This window comes from Oncorhynchus clarkii, chromosome 17, assembly GCF_045791955.1.
Source record: "Oncorhynchus clarkii lewisi isolate Uvic-CL-2024 chromosome 17, UVic_Ocla_1.0, whole genome shotgun sequence".
NCBI lineage: Eukaryota > Metazoa > Chordata > Actinopteri > Salmoniformes > Salmonidae > Oncorhynchus > Oncorhynchus clarkii.
In genome coordinates, this window is record NC_092163.1 from 50,000,493 (window position 1) to 50,017,514 (window position 17,022).

General features: G+C 43.5%; 1 protein-coding gene across 3 annotated transcripts; it reads left to right on the forward strand.

Moving 5' to 3' along the window:
• Nucleotides 1-1,065: 1,065 nt before the first annotated feature.
• Nucleotides 1,066-16,962, forward strand: LOC139371037 (protein polybromo-1-like). 3 transcript variants are annotated; one of them, XM_071111070.1, is made up of 30 exons: nucleotides 1,066-1,147; nucleotides 1,751-1,902; nucleotides 2,147-2,244; nucleotides 2,351-2,498; nucleotides 2,675-2,824; nucleotides 3,007-3,123; nucleotides 3,214-3,282; nucleotides 3,378-3,476; nucleotides 3,561-3,646; nucleotides 3,753-3,838; nucleotides 3,997-4,213; nucleotides 5,914-6,055; nucleotides 10,028-10,128; nucleotides 10,321-10,600; nucleotides 10,804-10,906; nucleotides 11,033-11,672; nucleotides 11,783-11,994; nucleotides 12,188-12,373; nucleotides 12,547-12,704; nucleotides 12,822-13,073; nucleotides 13,180-13,325; nucleotides 13,434-13,591; nucleotides 13,752-13,935; nucleotides 14,140-14,389; nucleotides 14,619-14,820; nucleotides 14,945-15,016; nucleotides 15,453-15,611; nucleotides 15,942-15,979; nucleotides 16,101-16,299; nucleotides 16,565-16,958. In XM_071111070.1, exons 2-30 carry the CDS (start codon nucleotides 1,762-1,764, stop codon nucleotides 16,726-16,728), a joined length of 4,857 nt encoding a protein of 1,618 aa, XP_070967171.1. In that variant the 5' UTR covers nucleotides 1,066-1,147; nucleotides 1,751-1,761; the 3' UTR covers nucleotides 16,729-16,958. The 3 variants fall into 3 exon arrangements, with proteins under 3 accessions (XP_070967171.1, XP_070967173.1, XP_070967172.1); XM_071111072.1 differs by lacking the exon at nucleotides 15,453-15,611 and having other exon boundaries at nucleotides 14,140-14,341; nucleotides 16,565-16,962; XM_071111071.1 differs by lacking the exon at nucleotides 15,453-15,611.
• The last annotated feature ends 60 nt before the right edge of the window (nucleotides 16,963-17,022 follow it).

Consider the following 17,022-nt stretch of genomic DNA (forward strand, 5'->3'; position numbering starts at 1 on the left):
ATAGTTTCCTCTCATGCATTTTCCAGTAAGTGATTTTGGACCATACAAATACAAAAAAAAGTCTGATTAAGTCTGCTTGTGCACACTAGTTTCCATTCCCATTAGATTGCACTGATGAAAGAAACACTTTTATTTTCTTTCTAGAACATTTTTAATTTATGCAATATGTAATTGTGGCTGTTGTATTGTATACTGGCAACAATAAGCAACAGCTAGCAACAATTAAAAAGTGACTTTTGGAATTCACTGTCAAAATAAAAGCCCCCCAAAAAACCTCTTGATTTGAGTGTCCATGTTTTGAGCACATGGGATGTGTCTCAGAGTTGGAGTGCTAATCTAATTATGACTGTATCAGGTTCCCTTGTCAATGTAATTTTATCCACTGTGGTCTATAAGGGTTAAAATAGTCAAAGTAAAAGCTAGGCAGATTCTGGTCCCAGTACCCTGCCCTGAACCTTAGTCACTGTTGGAGCCGGCCACCACACTGTACTTTACCTTGCACCTTAGAGACTGTTGCCCTACGTACATGGACATAGTCATTGAACACTGGTCACTTTAATAAAGTTTACATACGGTTTCACCCACTTTATATGTATATACTGTATTCAAGTCATGGCTCATCCTATATACCTTATTTTAGAAAATTATTCTGGATAATGTATTTTTTTAAATGTATTTCTAAGTATTACTGTTGTTGCTAGAAACACAAGCATTTCGCTGCAACTACAATAACATTGGTAAATGTGTGTACGCAACCAATAAACTTTGATTTGGTCTAAAATTACTACAATAGTCCAAATAAAAGCTAGGCAGATTGTTGTCTTTGGCTGTGTTTACACAGGCAGCCCAAATCTGATATTTTTTTCCCCACTAATTGGTAATTTGACCAATCACATCAGGTCGTTTCATATCAGATATTGTTCAGATCTAATTGTGCAAAATATCAACGTTTGTCTTACACTGTAAACGCAGCCTACAATGATTAGAATATATCAAATCATTAAAGTAAAATTCGAGTCAGATTTTATTTTGAAGTTTATAACGGAAGTGATCGGCTGTGTCTTCACTGCTGCTAGGTCCACACCAATTTTTTCTCTCAAATTTGTCAGCTTTCGTGAATGGTTTGCATTCTCTTCTACAGATTAAGGTTTGTACGAGACTAAAGGTAATATCTTGCAGTTTTGAACGATGACTATTCACCGATCAGTATGGTTAAGTATTTAGTTACGTATTCACAGCATTGTCTTTGTGTGTCTGGAGATGATGGGTAGCGTTAGCTAGCTAACGTTAGCTAGCTTGCCGTAATTGATGCTGAGGAGGCCAGCCAGGTAACGTTACTGTTAGCCAGCTAGCAAGCAAGATTTACCATTGTTGTCTGTAAAGTCATTATTGCCACAACGGCTCTGTCATCTCGCAGCAAAAGAGAAACAAGAATGTTTTCATCTGTCAGTAGTGTTAATGGTGACACAGCAAATTTGGAATAAAATGACCACATTAGGCTACAGCTGCTTTATCCCAGACATCTGTCAAATCAGCACCCAACTGCTCTCCACATCTGACAGTGAAGAGTCGTCGAATGAGGACCAGTAAACACTGATCAGGGCCTTTATTATATTCTAGGTAATGGCGTTGAAGCAGGGTTAGCGCCCTTTTGATCATAATGTTAATACAATATTACTACAATATTTGTCACATTTTAGGTAAATTGACATAAAATGCTGTAGTTATTTTTCCTTTTTCTTCTTTCCAGGTATTAGACTCATGGGCTCAAAAAGGAGAAGGGCTACGTCCCCCTCTAGTAGTGTCAGTGGGGGGGACTTTGACGATGGACAGCCTTCATCCTCAGCATCTTCGGTAGGTCGGAAAAGGAGAAGAACCTCAAATATTCCCACTGTTGATCCAGTAAGTTCAGTTAACAGCTTTTTTTTGTGTGGAAACGTTGCATTCCGATTCAAATATATTGTGTGTACTCAACTTCTCTGGGAATGCCTTTCGGGTTTAATGTCTTCCCCCAAAAATTAATGATTGAATTTTGTGAACTCTAAATCCACAGTCACAAGTCAAACTCATGTGTAGTTTTTGAGTGTTCATAAACATTGTTCTTTCCTGTATTGTTTTGTATTCATCCACTATGTCTTGCCTCCAGATTGCAGTATGCCATGAATTGTACAACACAATCAGAGATTATAAGGATGACCAGGGAAGAATGTTATGTGAGCTGTTCATAAGAGCACCAAAGAGACGGTAAAGAGGATGGTTAACATAGAATGGGTAAAAAAAAAAAAGTTTCCATTTCTACGAACATAAGCCTCATTAAATGAACTTATCTATTGTGTTTTCTGTGTTGAAGGAATCAATCGGATTACTATGACGTTGTGACTCAGCCTATTGACATGATGAAGATCCAGCAGAAGCTGAAGATGGAGGAGTACGATGATGTGGAGCAGATAACGGCTGACTTTCAGCTCTTATTCAACAATGCAAAGGCATACTACAAGGTAATGTATCTCTCCCTGTAATAACAAACACATTTACTGGATTCTTTAGGTGAGACAAATCATGTTTACAAGGCATGTTTTGAAGGAGTATGAAGGAGTTTTCAGAATAAATGCCCTGTCTCGGGCCTAAATCCTGGAATTAACCAAATGAAAGGGAATGTGTTGCATGTCTGTAGTCGGATTCTCCAGAGTACAGAGCAGCCTGTAAGCTGTGGGACCTCTACCTGCGTACTAAGAATGAGTTTGTTCAGCGGGGGGATTATGATGACGATGATGAGGACGGGGACGATGCACAAAATAATCCTGGAGGGTCAAATGAGGATGAGGTAACACCAGTACTTCCGATGTAGCATGACAATTATTTTATTACACGATGACTAACCTGTCACACATGTAGTACATGTAAACCCTCAAAACATAGCACAACATGGCAAATAAATGAAAGATATCTGTTCACTCTGTTGAACTGTAAGTGTTTCTTATGACTGTGTTTTATTTTGAATGACAGAATGCACCCAATTGCCTGAAGGAGGTCCTTGAGCAGCTGCTGGATGCTGTGGTGACATTCTCCGAGCCCTCAGGGCATCTCGTCAGTGATCTATTCCAGAAACTGCCCTCTAAAGTGGTAATAGAACAATTATCTCCGAAACTGGCCTTTGCATATTTTTGTGATTTAATATTTACATATTATACAGTTTGATTTATTTCCCCTCAGCAATACCCAGACTATTATGCCATAATAAAGGACCCAATAGATCTGAAAATCATTGCCCAGAAGATACAGGTATGCCACCCAACCATCTGACTGAATGTACTGTAAGGGGTTAAAGTAACACTGTGGTGTGCGTACAGTATATCACTGGTCTATTCATTTTTTAGATGAGCCACTACAGAAGTGTTGGTGCCATGGCAAAAGACATAGATCTTCTGGCTAAGAATGCTAAAATGTACAATGAGCCTGGGTCACAAGTTTTTAAGGTATGCTGTCCTCACATTCAGAATTGAGTCAGAATTCTATGTCAGTTTTGTTTGTTATAACTCTCTCATTCTTATTCATTTAAGGATGCCAACACCATCAAAAAGGTCTTTGCACAGAGAAAGACAGAAATTGAGCATGCTGAGCCAATCAAGTCCAGTATTCGTATCAGGCAAGTAACACCATAGACATGGTAGAAAGTAGACTACGAGTCAAGCAAACAACATGCAACATTTAGAAGCATTTTTCCATGAATTAAACAGCTGTGTGTGTGTCAGGAACAGAAGGTCAGCCCAGGGAGACCGGCTCTCGGCTATTACCATGGCTCTTCAGTATGATAGTGATGACGATGGCATTCTGGCTGGTACGTCTCACTGGTCTTCACTACACTAATTTAGCTGTTTTGGAGGAACATATAAGAACAGAGGGGACATTGCAGTGCAAAGTAAACTGGCGTATGAGGGTTTGTCAGAATACTTCGGACTCCATCTGTCTGAATCAGTTGTCTCTCTCATTGTCCAGGGTCTGTCCACTATGACGAGGGGGAGTCAGAGGCAGAGAGCATGCACCACAGCATGGACATGAGTAACCCCATCTTCCAGCTGTACGAGGCTGTGCGTGGCGGCAGGAACAGCCAGGGCCAACTCATCTCCGAGCCCTTCCTCCAGCTGCCCTCCAGGAAAGACTACCCAGACTACTTCCAGCAGATCAGCCAGCCCATCTCCCTGCACCAGATTAGGTAGGCCAGCCATTGGAAGGACCTCTGCTAAATAAATGGCAGATTGTGCTGTTCCACAAAATAGGTTATTTGAAACAAATTCATGCAAGTGTGATTTACGTAATCTGGCCTTCAAGATGTACACTACCGGTCAAAAGTTGTAGAACACCTTCTCATTCAAGGGTTTTTCTTTATTTTTTACTATTTTCTACATTGTATAATAATAGTGAAGACATCAAACCTATGAAATAACATAAATGGAATCATGTAGTAACCAAATAAGTGATTTGAGATTCTTTAAAGTTGCCACCCTTTGCCTTGATGACAGCTTTGCACACTCATGGCATTCTCTCAACCAGCTTCACCTGGAATGCTTTTCCAACAGTCTTGAAGGAGTTCCCACATATGCTGAGCACTTGTTGGCTGCTTTTTCTTCACTGTGGTGAACTCATTCCAAACCATCTCAATTTGGTTGAGGTCGGGGGATTGTGGAGGTCAGGTCATCTGATGCAGCACTCCATCACTCTCCTTGGTAAAATAGTCCTTACACAGCCTGGAGGTGTGTTGGGTCATTGACAACAAATGATAGTCCCACCAAGCCCAAACCAGATGGGATGGCGTATCGCTGCAGAATGCTGTGGTAGTCATGCTGGTTAAGTGTGCCTTGAATTCTAAATAAATCACATACACTGTCAAATGCAAAGCACCCCCACACCATAACACCTCCTCCATGCTTTACGGTGGGAAATACACATGCGGAGATCATAAGGACACGGCGGTTGGAACCAAAAATCTCCAATTTGGACTCCAGACCAAAGGACACATTTCCACCGGTCTAATGTCAATTGCTTGTGTTTCTTGGCCCAATCAAGTCTCTTCTTCTTATTGGTGTCCTTTATTAGTGGTTTCTTTGACCTTGTAGAAAGTTGACCATGAAGGCCTAATTCACGCAGTCTCCTCTGAACAGTTGATGTTGAGATGTGTCTGTTACTTGAACTCTGTGACGCATTTATTTGGGCTGCAATTTCTGAGGCTGGTAACTCTAATGAACTTGTCCTCTGCAGCAGAGGTAACTCTGGGTCTTTCATTCCTGTGGCGGTCCTCATGAGAGCCAGTTTCATTATAGAGGTTGATGATTTTTGCGACTTCACTTGACTGACATTCATGTCTTAAAGTAATGATGGACTGTCATTTCTCTTTGCTTATTTGAGCTGTTCGTGCCATAATATGGACTTCGTCTTTTACCAAATAGGGTTCAAACGCATTAAAAAGGAAAGAAATTCCACAAGTTAACTTTTAACAAGGCACACCTGTTAATTGAAATGCATTCCAGGTTACTACCTCATGAAGCTGGTTGACAGAATGCCAAGAGTGTGCAAAGCTGTCATCAAGGGAAAGGGTGGCTATTTTAAGAATCTCAAATATAAAAAATAAATGTTGATTTGTTTAACACTTTTTTTGGTTACTACATGATTCCATATGTGTTATTTTATAGTTTTGATGTCTTCACTATCATTCTAAAATGTAGAAAATAGTAAAAATAAAGAAAAACCCTTGAATGAGTAGGTGTTCTAAAATGTCTTGAACATTTTATTCAGGCTTCATAATTTTCTCAAATCAGTTGCTCTATGTTTTGTGTGGCATGACATGGCATGAGCTGTACAGTGTATTTCTACTCTATCCTTTTCCAAATGTGAGAGCCCTTAATTCTCCACACACAGGAACAAGATGAAGAACAACGAGTATGAGAGTGTTGATCAGCTAGACGCCGACCTCACTCTGATGTTTGAGAACGCCAAGCGCTACAATGTGCCTCATTCCTCTATCTATAAGCGTGTGTTGAAACTCCAGCACATTCAGCAGGTCAGTGGGTGTATGAGCTGCCAATGCTGAAACTCAAGTTCAAACCCAAGCTCTGCTGTAGTTGTGTATCAGCATCTGTGTGGTTTTTAGTGGGCTGTAAAGTATCCAATGGCGATTATTGGGTGTAACATTGCTGGAGTATTAACTAACAATGAGATGGTACTGCTGCTTATGCAATCTGGTCTCTCAGGCCTCTCTATAGAGGTCCCAGACATTGAAAATCGTGTTTTTCATCAAATTGGATGATATTTGAATGGAACCAGTTCAAAGTAGTATGAAAACTGACTGTAGCTGGTACATTGATCATAAAGTTACTGGTCCCCTCCCTATGTGCCAAACACTTGGATTCAGGAGGCAGGCATTACCAAGGATTTACTTCAGGCTTTATGCAACGTCATATAAAAGTAGCGTCTTATCGTCTTAACTCATTTAAATATGTACCACCTTAAAACCGGCATCACATGTGCGCCTACGCAGAACATACAACCAAAGATACTGGTAACTTTTAATCTGTGGTGTGACTGTTAGCTAGCAATCTACTTACCAGCATGCCGTCAAAAGCACACTGTGTTGTGACTGGATTCCATAGTGTAAAATTAAACTTACACTATTTTTATGAAGACATCTGACAGCAATGGCTGCTTTTCATTTCGGGTGGACAGGCTGCACCGAAAATGATGATCATGTCACGCGTGTGCAGTGCACATTTAGTGTGAAGTTACTTTATCAGTTGGGGAGAACATTCAATGGGTCTTGCCAGGAAGCTAATCCTGAAGACGGATTCTGTACCATCATTGACAGTGGATCTTGCAAGCGCTGACCATGATGTGAGTATTAGAGTTTGATAAGTCTGACACAGTAGCCAACATTTAGGGGGGGATAACGTTAGATAATTCGGCTGTGGCTGCTTTGACTTGTGAATTATATATTTTCCATAACACACCTAATAGTCACTATATGGTTTTGGTTTTTCCATCCCTAAGCGTCCAACATTGAGTCTTAGAACTGCCAGCGCACAGCTGGCACGAAGGAAGGTTGTCCACTAAGGAGTTACGGTGTGTATAGTATTTGTAATTTACCCCTGAAAATCACATTTTGCCATTCCATTGTGTGGGTTGTTGTCTTACTGGCTAATTCCCTCTCCATTTGTCTTTCCACTATCATCAAGCTGTCATGATAGACATTTTAGAAAATTCAACATCCACTCCCTCTGCACAGCTTCCCAGGCAACCACTGCATCAGGAATGCTGTAATACAAAACCAGCTTTCCCAAGGCAAAGAAGGGGGGTATGCTGTGAAGCCTGTGAAGACAGACCCAACATACTGTAAGTCATATTTATTCATTTAAAATCAATTGAGCATTTCAGGCATAGAAAAGTTTCAAAAAAGGTGCACGACCAAATATTGCATATATCAAATTCAGTACTTCAAAAACACATTGTAGAATGAGTAGATCACTTCATCAATGAATTTATAGCATTATAAATCAGAACAGTAAATAAAAGGACGTTTAACTTCACTACCCATTTAACAAACATTTCTTTTTTCAAAAACAATACAGGCTACGTAGACAGGCTCCTGGGTCTCCTCTTCAACGAGGTCATCCTTGAACCAGCGCTGTATGTGGGGAAGCTGTGAGCTGTCCATCCCAGGACCCCTGTCTGCCCATTGTGAGAGGCCTGACAAGGAGGCCATGGCTGAATTTGTCTCCCGCTTCAATCTTGTGGGTGACTTAAGCCTGCTTAATTGAAGCGTGGTACATGGGTCCCCGTCCTCTCACGCTTCCTATCAATCTCTGTAGTTGGTTGTATTTCCTAAAGCCTAAGTAATTCACTTGTGCATATGTTTTTTTCAAGCATTCGGTCGGGAGTGTTACAAATTGCACGAATCACTGGGTCCTACACACTGTAGGGCGGCCGGGTGACTAAATTAGGCTTATGGCTCTAATACTTTATGTTATGTCAAATGATGTCTCACCATTATTTCTCGCCTTTATTTCTCATGAGTGTTCATGTTGATCAATATTTAGGCAATGCTGGCCTATTGTACATAAATAAATGTCTGATCAATGCATACAATTCTGAACATATTGTCATTTATAATGCTAATGCAGAGGCACCAATAAATTGTCCAGTACACTTATTGTATGCTGTTTTCATGTAATTACTAATTATTGTGAAGAAGCGTATCAGTGAACTTTATTCTGTAATTATTTACAAAACAATAGAAATGCAATTGTGTATTGCTGCTGTTTGTCGGATATCCAACAGTCCATGATCAGCTCTGTAGACCATGAGAGCATTTTGCAGAGAAAATGGGTTGAGGCATCCCACTGGGCACCGATGTCAATTCAACGAATATTCCACGTTGGTTCAACGTCATGTCATTGAAATTACATGGAAACAACGTTGATTCAACCAGTGTGTGCCCAGTGGGATACTATTTAGGCTCGGGATGACATGTGACCCATTGTTTATCTTGTCATCAATGACATGGCCCATTATTTACCTTGTTACCTGTCAATGACCACAAGGTTGTTTCAAAGAACTGTCAGTCAAGGCGAGCTCATGAATATAAGCTCCTCGCCCACTCAGCCTGTTCTTTCAGGCTTCCTGATAGTTGAGAGAAGGTACAATTTCTTTAAATCTGAGCTTTTTAATAGTGTAAAAATATTATGGGTGATGTTTTGGTCATTCAAAGGCTATTTTTACTTGGGAAATAGGATGACTGTACGGGACCTTTAAACATGGATTAGGTCTGACTCACTGTATCTGTCTGTACGGGACCTTTAAACATGGATTAGGTCTGACTCACTGCCTCTGTCTGTACGGGACCTTTAAACATGGATTAGGTCTGACTCACTGTCTCTGTCTGTACGGGACCTTTAAACATGGATTAGGTCTGACTCACTGTCTCTGTCTGTACGGGACCTTTAAACATGGATTAGGTCTGACTCACTGTCTCTGTCTGTACGGGACCTTTAAACATGGATTAGGTCTGACTCACTGTCTCTGTCTGTACGGGACCTTTAAACATGGATTAGGTCTGACTCACTGTCTCTGTCTGTACGGGACCTTTAAACATTGATTAGGTCTGACTCACTGTCTCTGTCTGTACGGGACCTTTAAACATGGATTAGGTCTGACTCACTGTCTCTGTCTGTACGGGACCTTTAAACATGGATTAGGTCTGACTCACTGTCTCTGTCTGTACGGGACCTTTAAACATGGATTAGGTCTGACTCACTGTCTCTGTCTGTACGGGACCTTTAAACATGGATTAGGTCTGACTCACTGTCTCTGTCTGTACGGGACCTTTAAACATGGATTAGGTCTGACTCACTGTCTCTGTCTGTACGGGACCTTTAAACATGGATTAGGTCTGACTCACTGTTTCTGTCTGTACGGGACCTTTAAACATGGATTAGGTCTGACTCACTGTCTCTGTCTGTACGGGACCTTTAAACATGGATTAGGTCTGACTCGCTGTCTCTGTCTGTACGGGACCTTTAAACATGGATTAGGTCTGACTCACTGTCTCTGTCTGTACGGGACCTTTAAACATGGATTAGGTCTGACTCACTGTCTCTGTCTGTACGGGACCTTTAAACATGGATTAGGTCTGACTCACTGTCTCTGTCTGTACGGGACCTTTAAACATTGATTAGGTCTGACTCACACCTGTGTTACTATGCAATAGTGTCTTGGGCAGTGTTCTCTATGTACTGTACTTGGTTGCAATCATTTATTTGGTGGATAGTTGCATGTTGTACTTATCAAAAGATAGAAGATGAAATAGTGGACCTGCCAAACCATGATGGCTTTTATGTCTGTGAGTGCACTACTTTTGTGTAAGTGGAGATATGTTAGAGAGAGATGGGGAGAGTTAGAGGTGGTAGTTTATATTCATGAACGTGTGGGAGGAAGAGCAGCTGGTTGATATTGTGTGTGTGTGTGTGTGTGGTTTTCCTAGCTAAAGAGAACAGAGCTATTGAGGAGGGAGGACGACAGCATGGATGGGGACAGCATGCTCTCTTCTACCATGTCTGATACTGGCAGCACTAAGAGGAAGAGGTACGCACTACTTATTTAACCTTCTCAGCAGAGGTAATAGTAAATGCCAGGCTCCTTCTGCAAAAAAAAAGTCCCTGTACTTTTGGTTTATAAAATGATTGTTTTGGCCACAATATCATTGCATTGTTTTTTATTGATCCTTCAAGGCAATGTTTCCTTCTTTTAACTAACCCACATCCCTGTGACCACCAGCCATAAGAAAAACACCAAGAAGAACCGGATGAAGGCCCTGTACTCCGCAGTGACGGAGGCCCGGGAGATGGGCACAGGCCGGAGGCTCTGTGAGCTCTTCATGGTCAAGCCTTCCAAGAAGGACTACCCGGACTACTACAAGATCATCCTGGAGCCCGTGGACCTGAGGATCATCGACCACAACATCCGCTCTGAGAAGTACATGACTGAGGACGCTCTGCTGGAGGACATGAAGCTCATGTTCCGCAACGCACGCCACTACAATGAGGAGGGCTCACAGGTGATGGGTCAGACTCAGGGCAACGAAATGTGCTTACTAGATTATTTAGCAGTAATGTACTAGTGTCTTACCTTTAATCATGAATCATGATTTCTAAGATAGAAACTACATTTCCATAATGTCAGCAGTATGCAGTGTAGCAACTATGTCTTTGGCTCTAAATGCCCCTCAATTTTGCCACTGAACACTTGGCGTTGTTCCAGGTCTATAACGATGCCAACGTCCTGGAGAAAGTCATAAAAGACAAACGGAGGGATCTTGGTCCAACGCCTGACGATGATGACATGTCACCAAAGTTGAAAATAAGTACGTTGCTGACATTTTGGCTTAAATAATTCAGATACAGTACATGGATGTCATTTTAGTCTAGTCATTTCGCATTATCACTTCATCCCCCAAATAATAATACACACACCCCCTCTGTAATTCCAGGGAAGAGTGGCATCACGCCTAAGAAGTCCAAGTACCTGACCCCCTTGCAGCAGAAGCTGAACGAGCTGTATGAGGCGGTGAAGAACTTCACAGACAAGCGTGGCCGACGCCTCAGCACCATCTTCCTGCGGCTTCCATCGCGCGCCGAACTGCCCAACTACTACATCGCCATCAAGAAGCCCGTGGACATGGAAAAGGTCAGGAGCCACATGCTGGCCAACAAGTACCAGGATGTAGACGCACTGGTGGAGGACCTGGTGCTGATGTTCAACAACGCCTGCACCTACAATGAGCCAGAGTCTCTGATCTACCGCGACGCTCTTGTGCTGCACCGTGTTCTGCTGGAGACTCGCCGGGACCTGGAGGGAGGCGAGGACGCCCATGTGCCCGACGTAGCCCGCCTCATCCAGGAGCTCATCCGCAGCCTCTTCGTCTCCGTGCTTGGTCACCAGGATGACGAGGGGCGTTGCTACAGCGACTCACTGGCTGAGATCCCCGCTACTGACCCCAGCAGCCCCGACAGACCGCCGCTCAACTTTGAGATCATCAGAGCTAACGTGGACCGGGGACGCTACAAGAGACTGGACGTGTTCCAGGATCACATGTTTGAGGTGCTGGAGAAGGCCAGGCGCATGCACAGGTGGGGCACAATTAGGAAACAGTGTTTGCCATTTTCTCTTTTATTTTCTGTGCATTTAACAGTTAGAACATCCTATGAGATATTTGAAGTAAATGTGATTGTCACTCCAGGACGGACTCTGAGATCTTTGAGGATGCGGTGGAGCTGCAGCAGTTCTTCATCCGGATCCGAGATGAGCTGTGTAAGAATGGAGAGATCCTGCTCACCCCCGCCCTCAGCTACACCTCCAAACACCTGCACAGTGACGTGGAGAAGGAGAAGAAGGAGAAGCTGCCCAAGGAGATAGAGGAGGACAAGCTCAAGAGGGAGGAGGAGAAAAAAGGTATGCTCGCACTGACACTCTGACCCTAGCAACTTGTAGCAAGGCAGATAGATATACCTATTCCACCAATCAAAGCAGTGTCCAACAACAGTTACCCAGTGGCATCAGTTATAGGGCCTTAGTTATCATTATGCCCCTATGAAATAGTATTTATTGACTGACTGATTAACTGAGTTGAGTTGTGAACCCACAGAAGCTGAGAAGAGTGAGGACCCTGCTGGAGGGGCGTGGCAGTCTGGTCTCCAGCGTACCTACAGCCAGGACTGCAGCTTCAAAGACAGCATGTACCATGTGGGAGACTATGTGTACGTGGAGCCTGCTGAGCCCAACCTGCAGCCGCATATCGTCTGCATTGAGCGACTGTGGCAGGATGATGCAGGTTGGTGGCTTTGCACAACCACTACTGAAAAGCATTAGTAGTGATTCTGTATTCTATTTACATTTTGTTGTGGAAATGGCCCGACTTGTCACATTCAATCATTCATTTTGCTGTATCAATTGTGCTGTCCTTTTGTAACAGTATTGCTCTGTGTACTTCCCTCCCCATTCCAGGTGAGAAGTGGCTGTATGGCTGCTGGTTCTACAGGCCGAATGAAACCTTCCATCTCGCTACACGCAAGTTCCTGGAGAAGGAGGTCTTCAAGAGCGACTACTTCAACAAGATTCCTGTCAGCAAGATACTGGGCAAATGTGTTGTCATGTTTGTTAAGGTACTAAGCTCTTTTCTATTTCCATTTTCATGTTCCAGCTCTTTCTAATATGGTTGAAGCATAAAACGTTTCAAGTGAATCATTGGCCTTGGCTTTTTTTTTTGTAACTGATCCCAGGACTACTTTAAGCTTCACCCAGAGGGCTTCAGGGCAGACGATGTGTATGTCTGTGAGTCTCGCTACTCAGCCAAGACCAAGTCCTTCAAGAAGATCAAGATGTGGACCATGCCCCTGAGCTCCGTTAGGTTTGTCCCTCGGGGCGTCCCGTTGCCTGTAGTCCGGGTTGCATCCATGTTTGCCCCTAAACAAGAAGAAGAGAAGCCTGCAGAGATACAAGAAGAGGGCAAAGCCTTGGACACTATGGATAAGGTGAGTGGTTAGAAAATATTGGGCAATTGGAATGAGATTAAATTGGATTAATATGTGATCCAACAGAGTGCAAACAAAGACAACCATACTGCGTATGTATGTGTAGGAGAGGGAGGATGTAATCCTGGACATGACCAATGGGGAGCCAGGCTGCCAATACTATGAGCAGCTCTGCTACAATGACACCTGGCTGAAAGTGGGAGACTGCATCTATATTCGCTCACATGGACTAGTGCGCCACCGAGTAGGCAGGTAGGGTAAATACAACTCTACAGACACAATTTCCAAAATGGGATGTTGCTTGATATATAGTGATTATTTATTTAGTTGAATAAAGTGGATTTTATTTTTATCTGCCAGGATTGAGAAGATGTGGATGCGGGACGGAGCGGCCTACTTCTTTGGGCCTATTTTCATCCACCCAGAGGAGACAGAACACGAGCCCACCAGGATGTTCTACAAGAAGGAAGTGTTCCTTAGCAACCTGGAGGAGTCTTGCCCCATGACCTGTATCATAGGTATTCTCTCTGCCCTGATAACAGACCCTATTATTGGGTTGATGATATGCCATGTTATTTTCAAATGTTGAGAAGAGAAACAAGTTTAAGTGCATGGGTTGATTGTATTTCACCGGGCATGTGCTATGCTTATATCCCTCTCTTTTGACTTGTTCCACAGGGAAGTGTGCGGTGTCCTCCTTCAAGGAGTACCTTTCGTGCCGGCCCACGGAAGTGCCTGAGGAGGACGTTCTGCTATGTGAGAGTCGCTACATCGAGAGTGACAAACAGATGAAGAAGTTCAAGGGTCTGAAGCGCTTCTCCCTCTCTGGGAAGGTGGTGGAGGACGAGATCTATTACTTCAGGTGAGTGGCTTGACTTTTTACGTGCCTCAAGATACTGTCGCATAATCAGCAATGGTTAGAAACCATTCCACAACTTAGTAAAGCAGAATTGAGTGACCCTAAAAGGGGGAGTTCGGAGTCGGTCAAAAACACTCCTTTTAGTTAAGGTAGAACAGAACTCAACACCCAGGTGTAACTGCAGTCTATTCCACGTGTCCCGTACAGGAAGCTGATCGTGCCCCAGAAGGAGCCATCCCCTCTGCTGGACAGGAAGATCGCAGTGCTGGAGGCCAAGTTTGCCGACATGACAGATGAGGAGTTGGAGGACCTGGGGGAGGATGATGGGGAGCTGGGAGACACCTCCATACCCCAGCTCCAGAGCCCCATGGCAGGCAGCGACATGGACATGCCTTACACCCCTCCACAGGTCAGAGCAGCAACATACACTGGGCAAATGTGTGGTCATGTTGTGAAGGTAAAGCTCTTTTACATTTGTCTCAAAAGTTATTGGTAAGATCGTCGCACCCTGATAAAGAAGTGTCAACTGAATTGCATGCATCCTGATTGAAACAAAACATGTCTCGAATGATTTGCATGTTCAAGGTGAGATTCAAGAAAAAGGCCTCTTAGCCATCCAGTTGGAGGTGTGTATAGCAATGACAGTAGAGAGATGACATGACACACTCTCCCTTACTTGACCGCAGTCCACTCCCAAGTCCATGAAGGGGATGTCCAAGAAGGAGGGCTCCAAGAGGAAGATCAACATGAGTGGCTACATCCTGTTCAGCAGTGAGATGCGAGCGGTCATCAAGGCCCAACACCCAGACTTCTCCTTCGGGGAACTCAGCCGTCTGGTGGGCACCGAGTGGAGGAACCTGGAGTCTCCCAAGAAAGCTGAGTATGAGGGTAAAAGATCTTACAAATGTACTTAGACTGTGTTAGTTTGTTCAATGTCCCTTGCAGTAGTATCTCTGCAAATTCCCTTGCAAAAAGTTGTATTAGTATGTGTGTGTGTTTGTTGTGTTTGCAGAGCGAGCAGCTAAAGTGGCCGAGCAGCAGGAGCGGGAGAGGGCTGCCCAGCAGCTGGCTTTCCCTAGAGCAGGTACCCCAGTAGGGCTCTGATGAGGGTGGTTCCTCCCCCGACCCCAATGGTGTTGCTTTATCCCAGCATGACATGTGTCAGGTATCCCATAACAGAGGGGGATGAACCCCCCTGGGGACACTTGGAGCTGCAATAAGAAGCTGTACCTTTTTAATTTCTTCATTACTAATCTTTATTCTAGTACTGTACTTTCCCCTCTTTTCAATGATACACTGCTTCAACATTTATTTAGAAGCTTACCAGTTTCACTGCATCATTCTACCATCAGTCTGATTCAAGTAGTGCTTGTGATTTGTGAATGAATTACATGTGTATGAATGTCTGATTATGGATGATCAAATATCCTAAATCTAGCTAGTGCATGATCTCTGCTAGCTAGTTGCAGTTGCATGTCGCACTGATGCATGCATCTGTTGCTATACCCTCCTCCCCAAAGGCATGATGGGTTCATATATGCCACACATGATGCTGCAGGACCTAGTTGACGGCATGTTTAGTATGACTGGCATGCCACCACATCACATGAGGTTGCCTCTCTTGCCCCATCATCACCTAATGCCAGGCATCCCTGGGTTCCCTGGCATGCCATACCTGGGTAAGAGCACTTTCACAGCCACCCTACCTGCCACGCCACTGCAGATGCTTCCTGTATGCCACTCTAACTCACTGGAGGGGCTACCTGTAACGTAGGCTGAGGTCCTGTAGTGATACTCAGTCATTGAGTGATTCATCAACAGGGTCATGTATTCTCTGAAGTACCCTTACCTTGAATGCAGATTGTTGCTGAGAGGCTGTAATGGCCCAAATTGGTATTTTTCTTAAAAGAGCAGTAGTAAAGTCAGTAGTACACAACACAATCCAAGATGGCCAGCTGCTGACAGCTGTGGTCTGGAGCACTCTGTGATTGTTGATGCCTTCCTTACAGGTGTCAACACGGGTGCCCCTGGAGCCTATGGAACCCAGGTAATCTACAATTGTATTTAAGAAAAGCACATAGACTGTAAATGTTTATTTTATTAGTCACATCATTACTCACATCTGTATTTGAGTATGAGAAGTAAAGAGGCCCTTGATGCTTTTTTAGATGATTGGTCTTGGGCAGCAGGCCCCGCCACCCTATCCAGGACAGGGCCAGCCTGCCCTCCAGCAGCCCTCAACACCCATATTTGTAGCCCCGCCACCCAAGCCCCAGCGCCTGCTCCATTCGGAGGCGTACCTGAAGTACATTGAGGGACTCAATGCAGAGTCCTCCACCATCAGCAAGTGGGACCAAACTCTCTCAGGTGAGTTCTCCTCACTGAAAGAAAGTGATTCACACCACAACAAATCTACAAATCACTTATATAATATGTCAGAGATTGATTTATCAGTAAATTGCCTTATTGAATAACAGAAATGTATATACAGACAGTATTGTAATTTATAGATTCACCTGCATGGTGTATCGTGAATGCATGTATAATTTCCCTTGATACATTTTTGCATTAAGATCAGAGCAGAAGTATGTGAGTGTGATGACCTCTTCTGTATGTGGACATGTTTGAGCAGCTCGAAAGAAAGATGTGCGGCTGACCAAAGAGCAGGAGAGCCGGCTGCCGTCCCATTGGCTGAAGAGCAAGGGCGCCCATTCCACCATGGCGGACGCACTGTGGCGTCTGCGAGACTTAATGCTGCGTGACACAATGAACATCCGCCAGACGTACAACCTGTAGAATGTCTGAGCCACTGCTCCTTACACTGTCAGACAGGAAAGCGGGTTTAGGCTCATTTAAAAAAGTGTTAATGTTGTTGTCATGTTAAATTGTCATTTGTTTGTAGAATGGTTAAATGAGCTTGCTTACTCTGTTCAAGCTGTTTTGTATTGACATCTTAATTGTTCTAACAAGTGCATTATTATTGTATTAAATGTTTCTCTGTGATGGATAAAAGTTTTCATAAAAAATGAAGAATAGACTTGTTCTTGACGGCTAATGTAGTATCTGTAATGCAATATGGAACATTCTAGT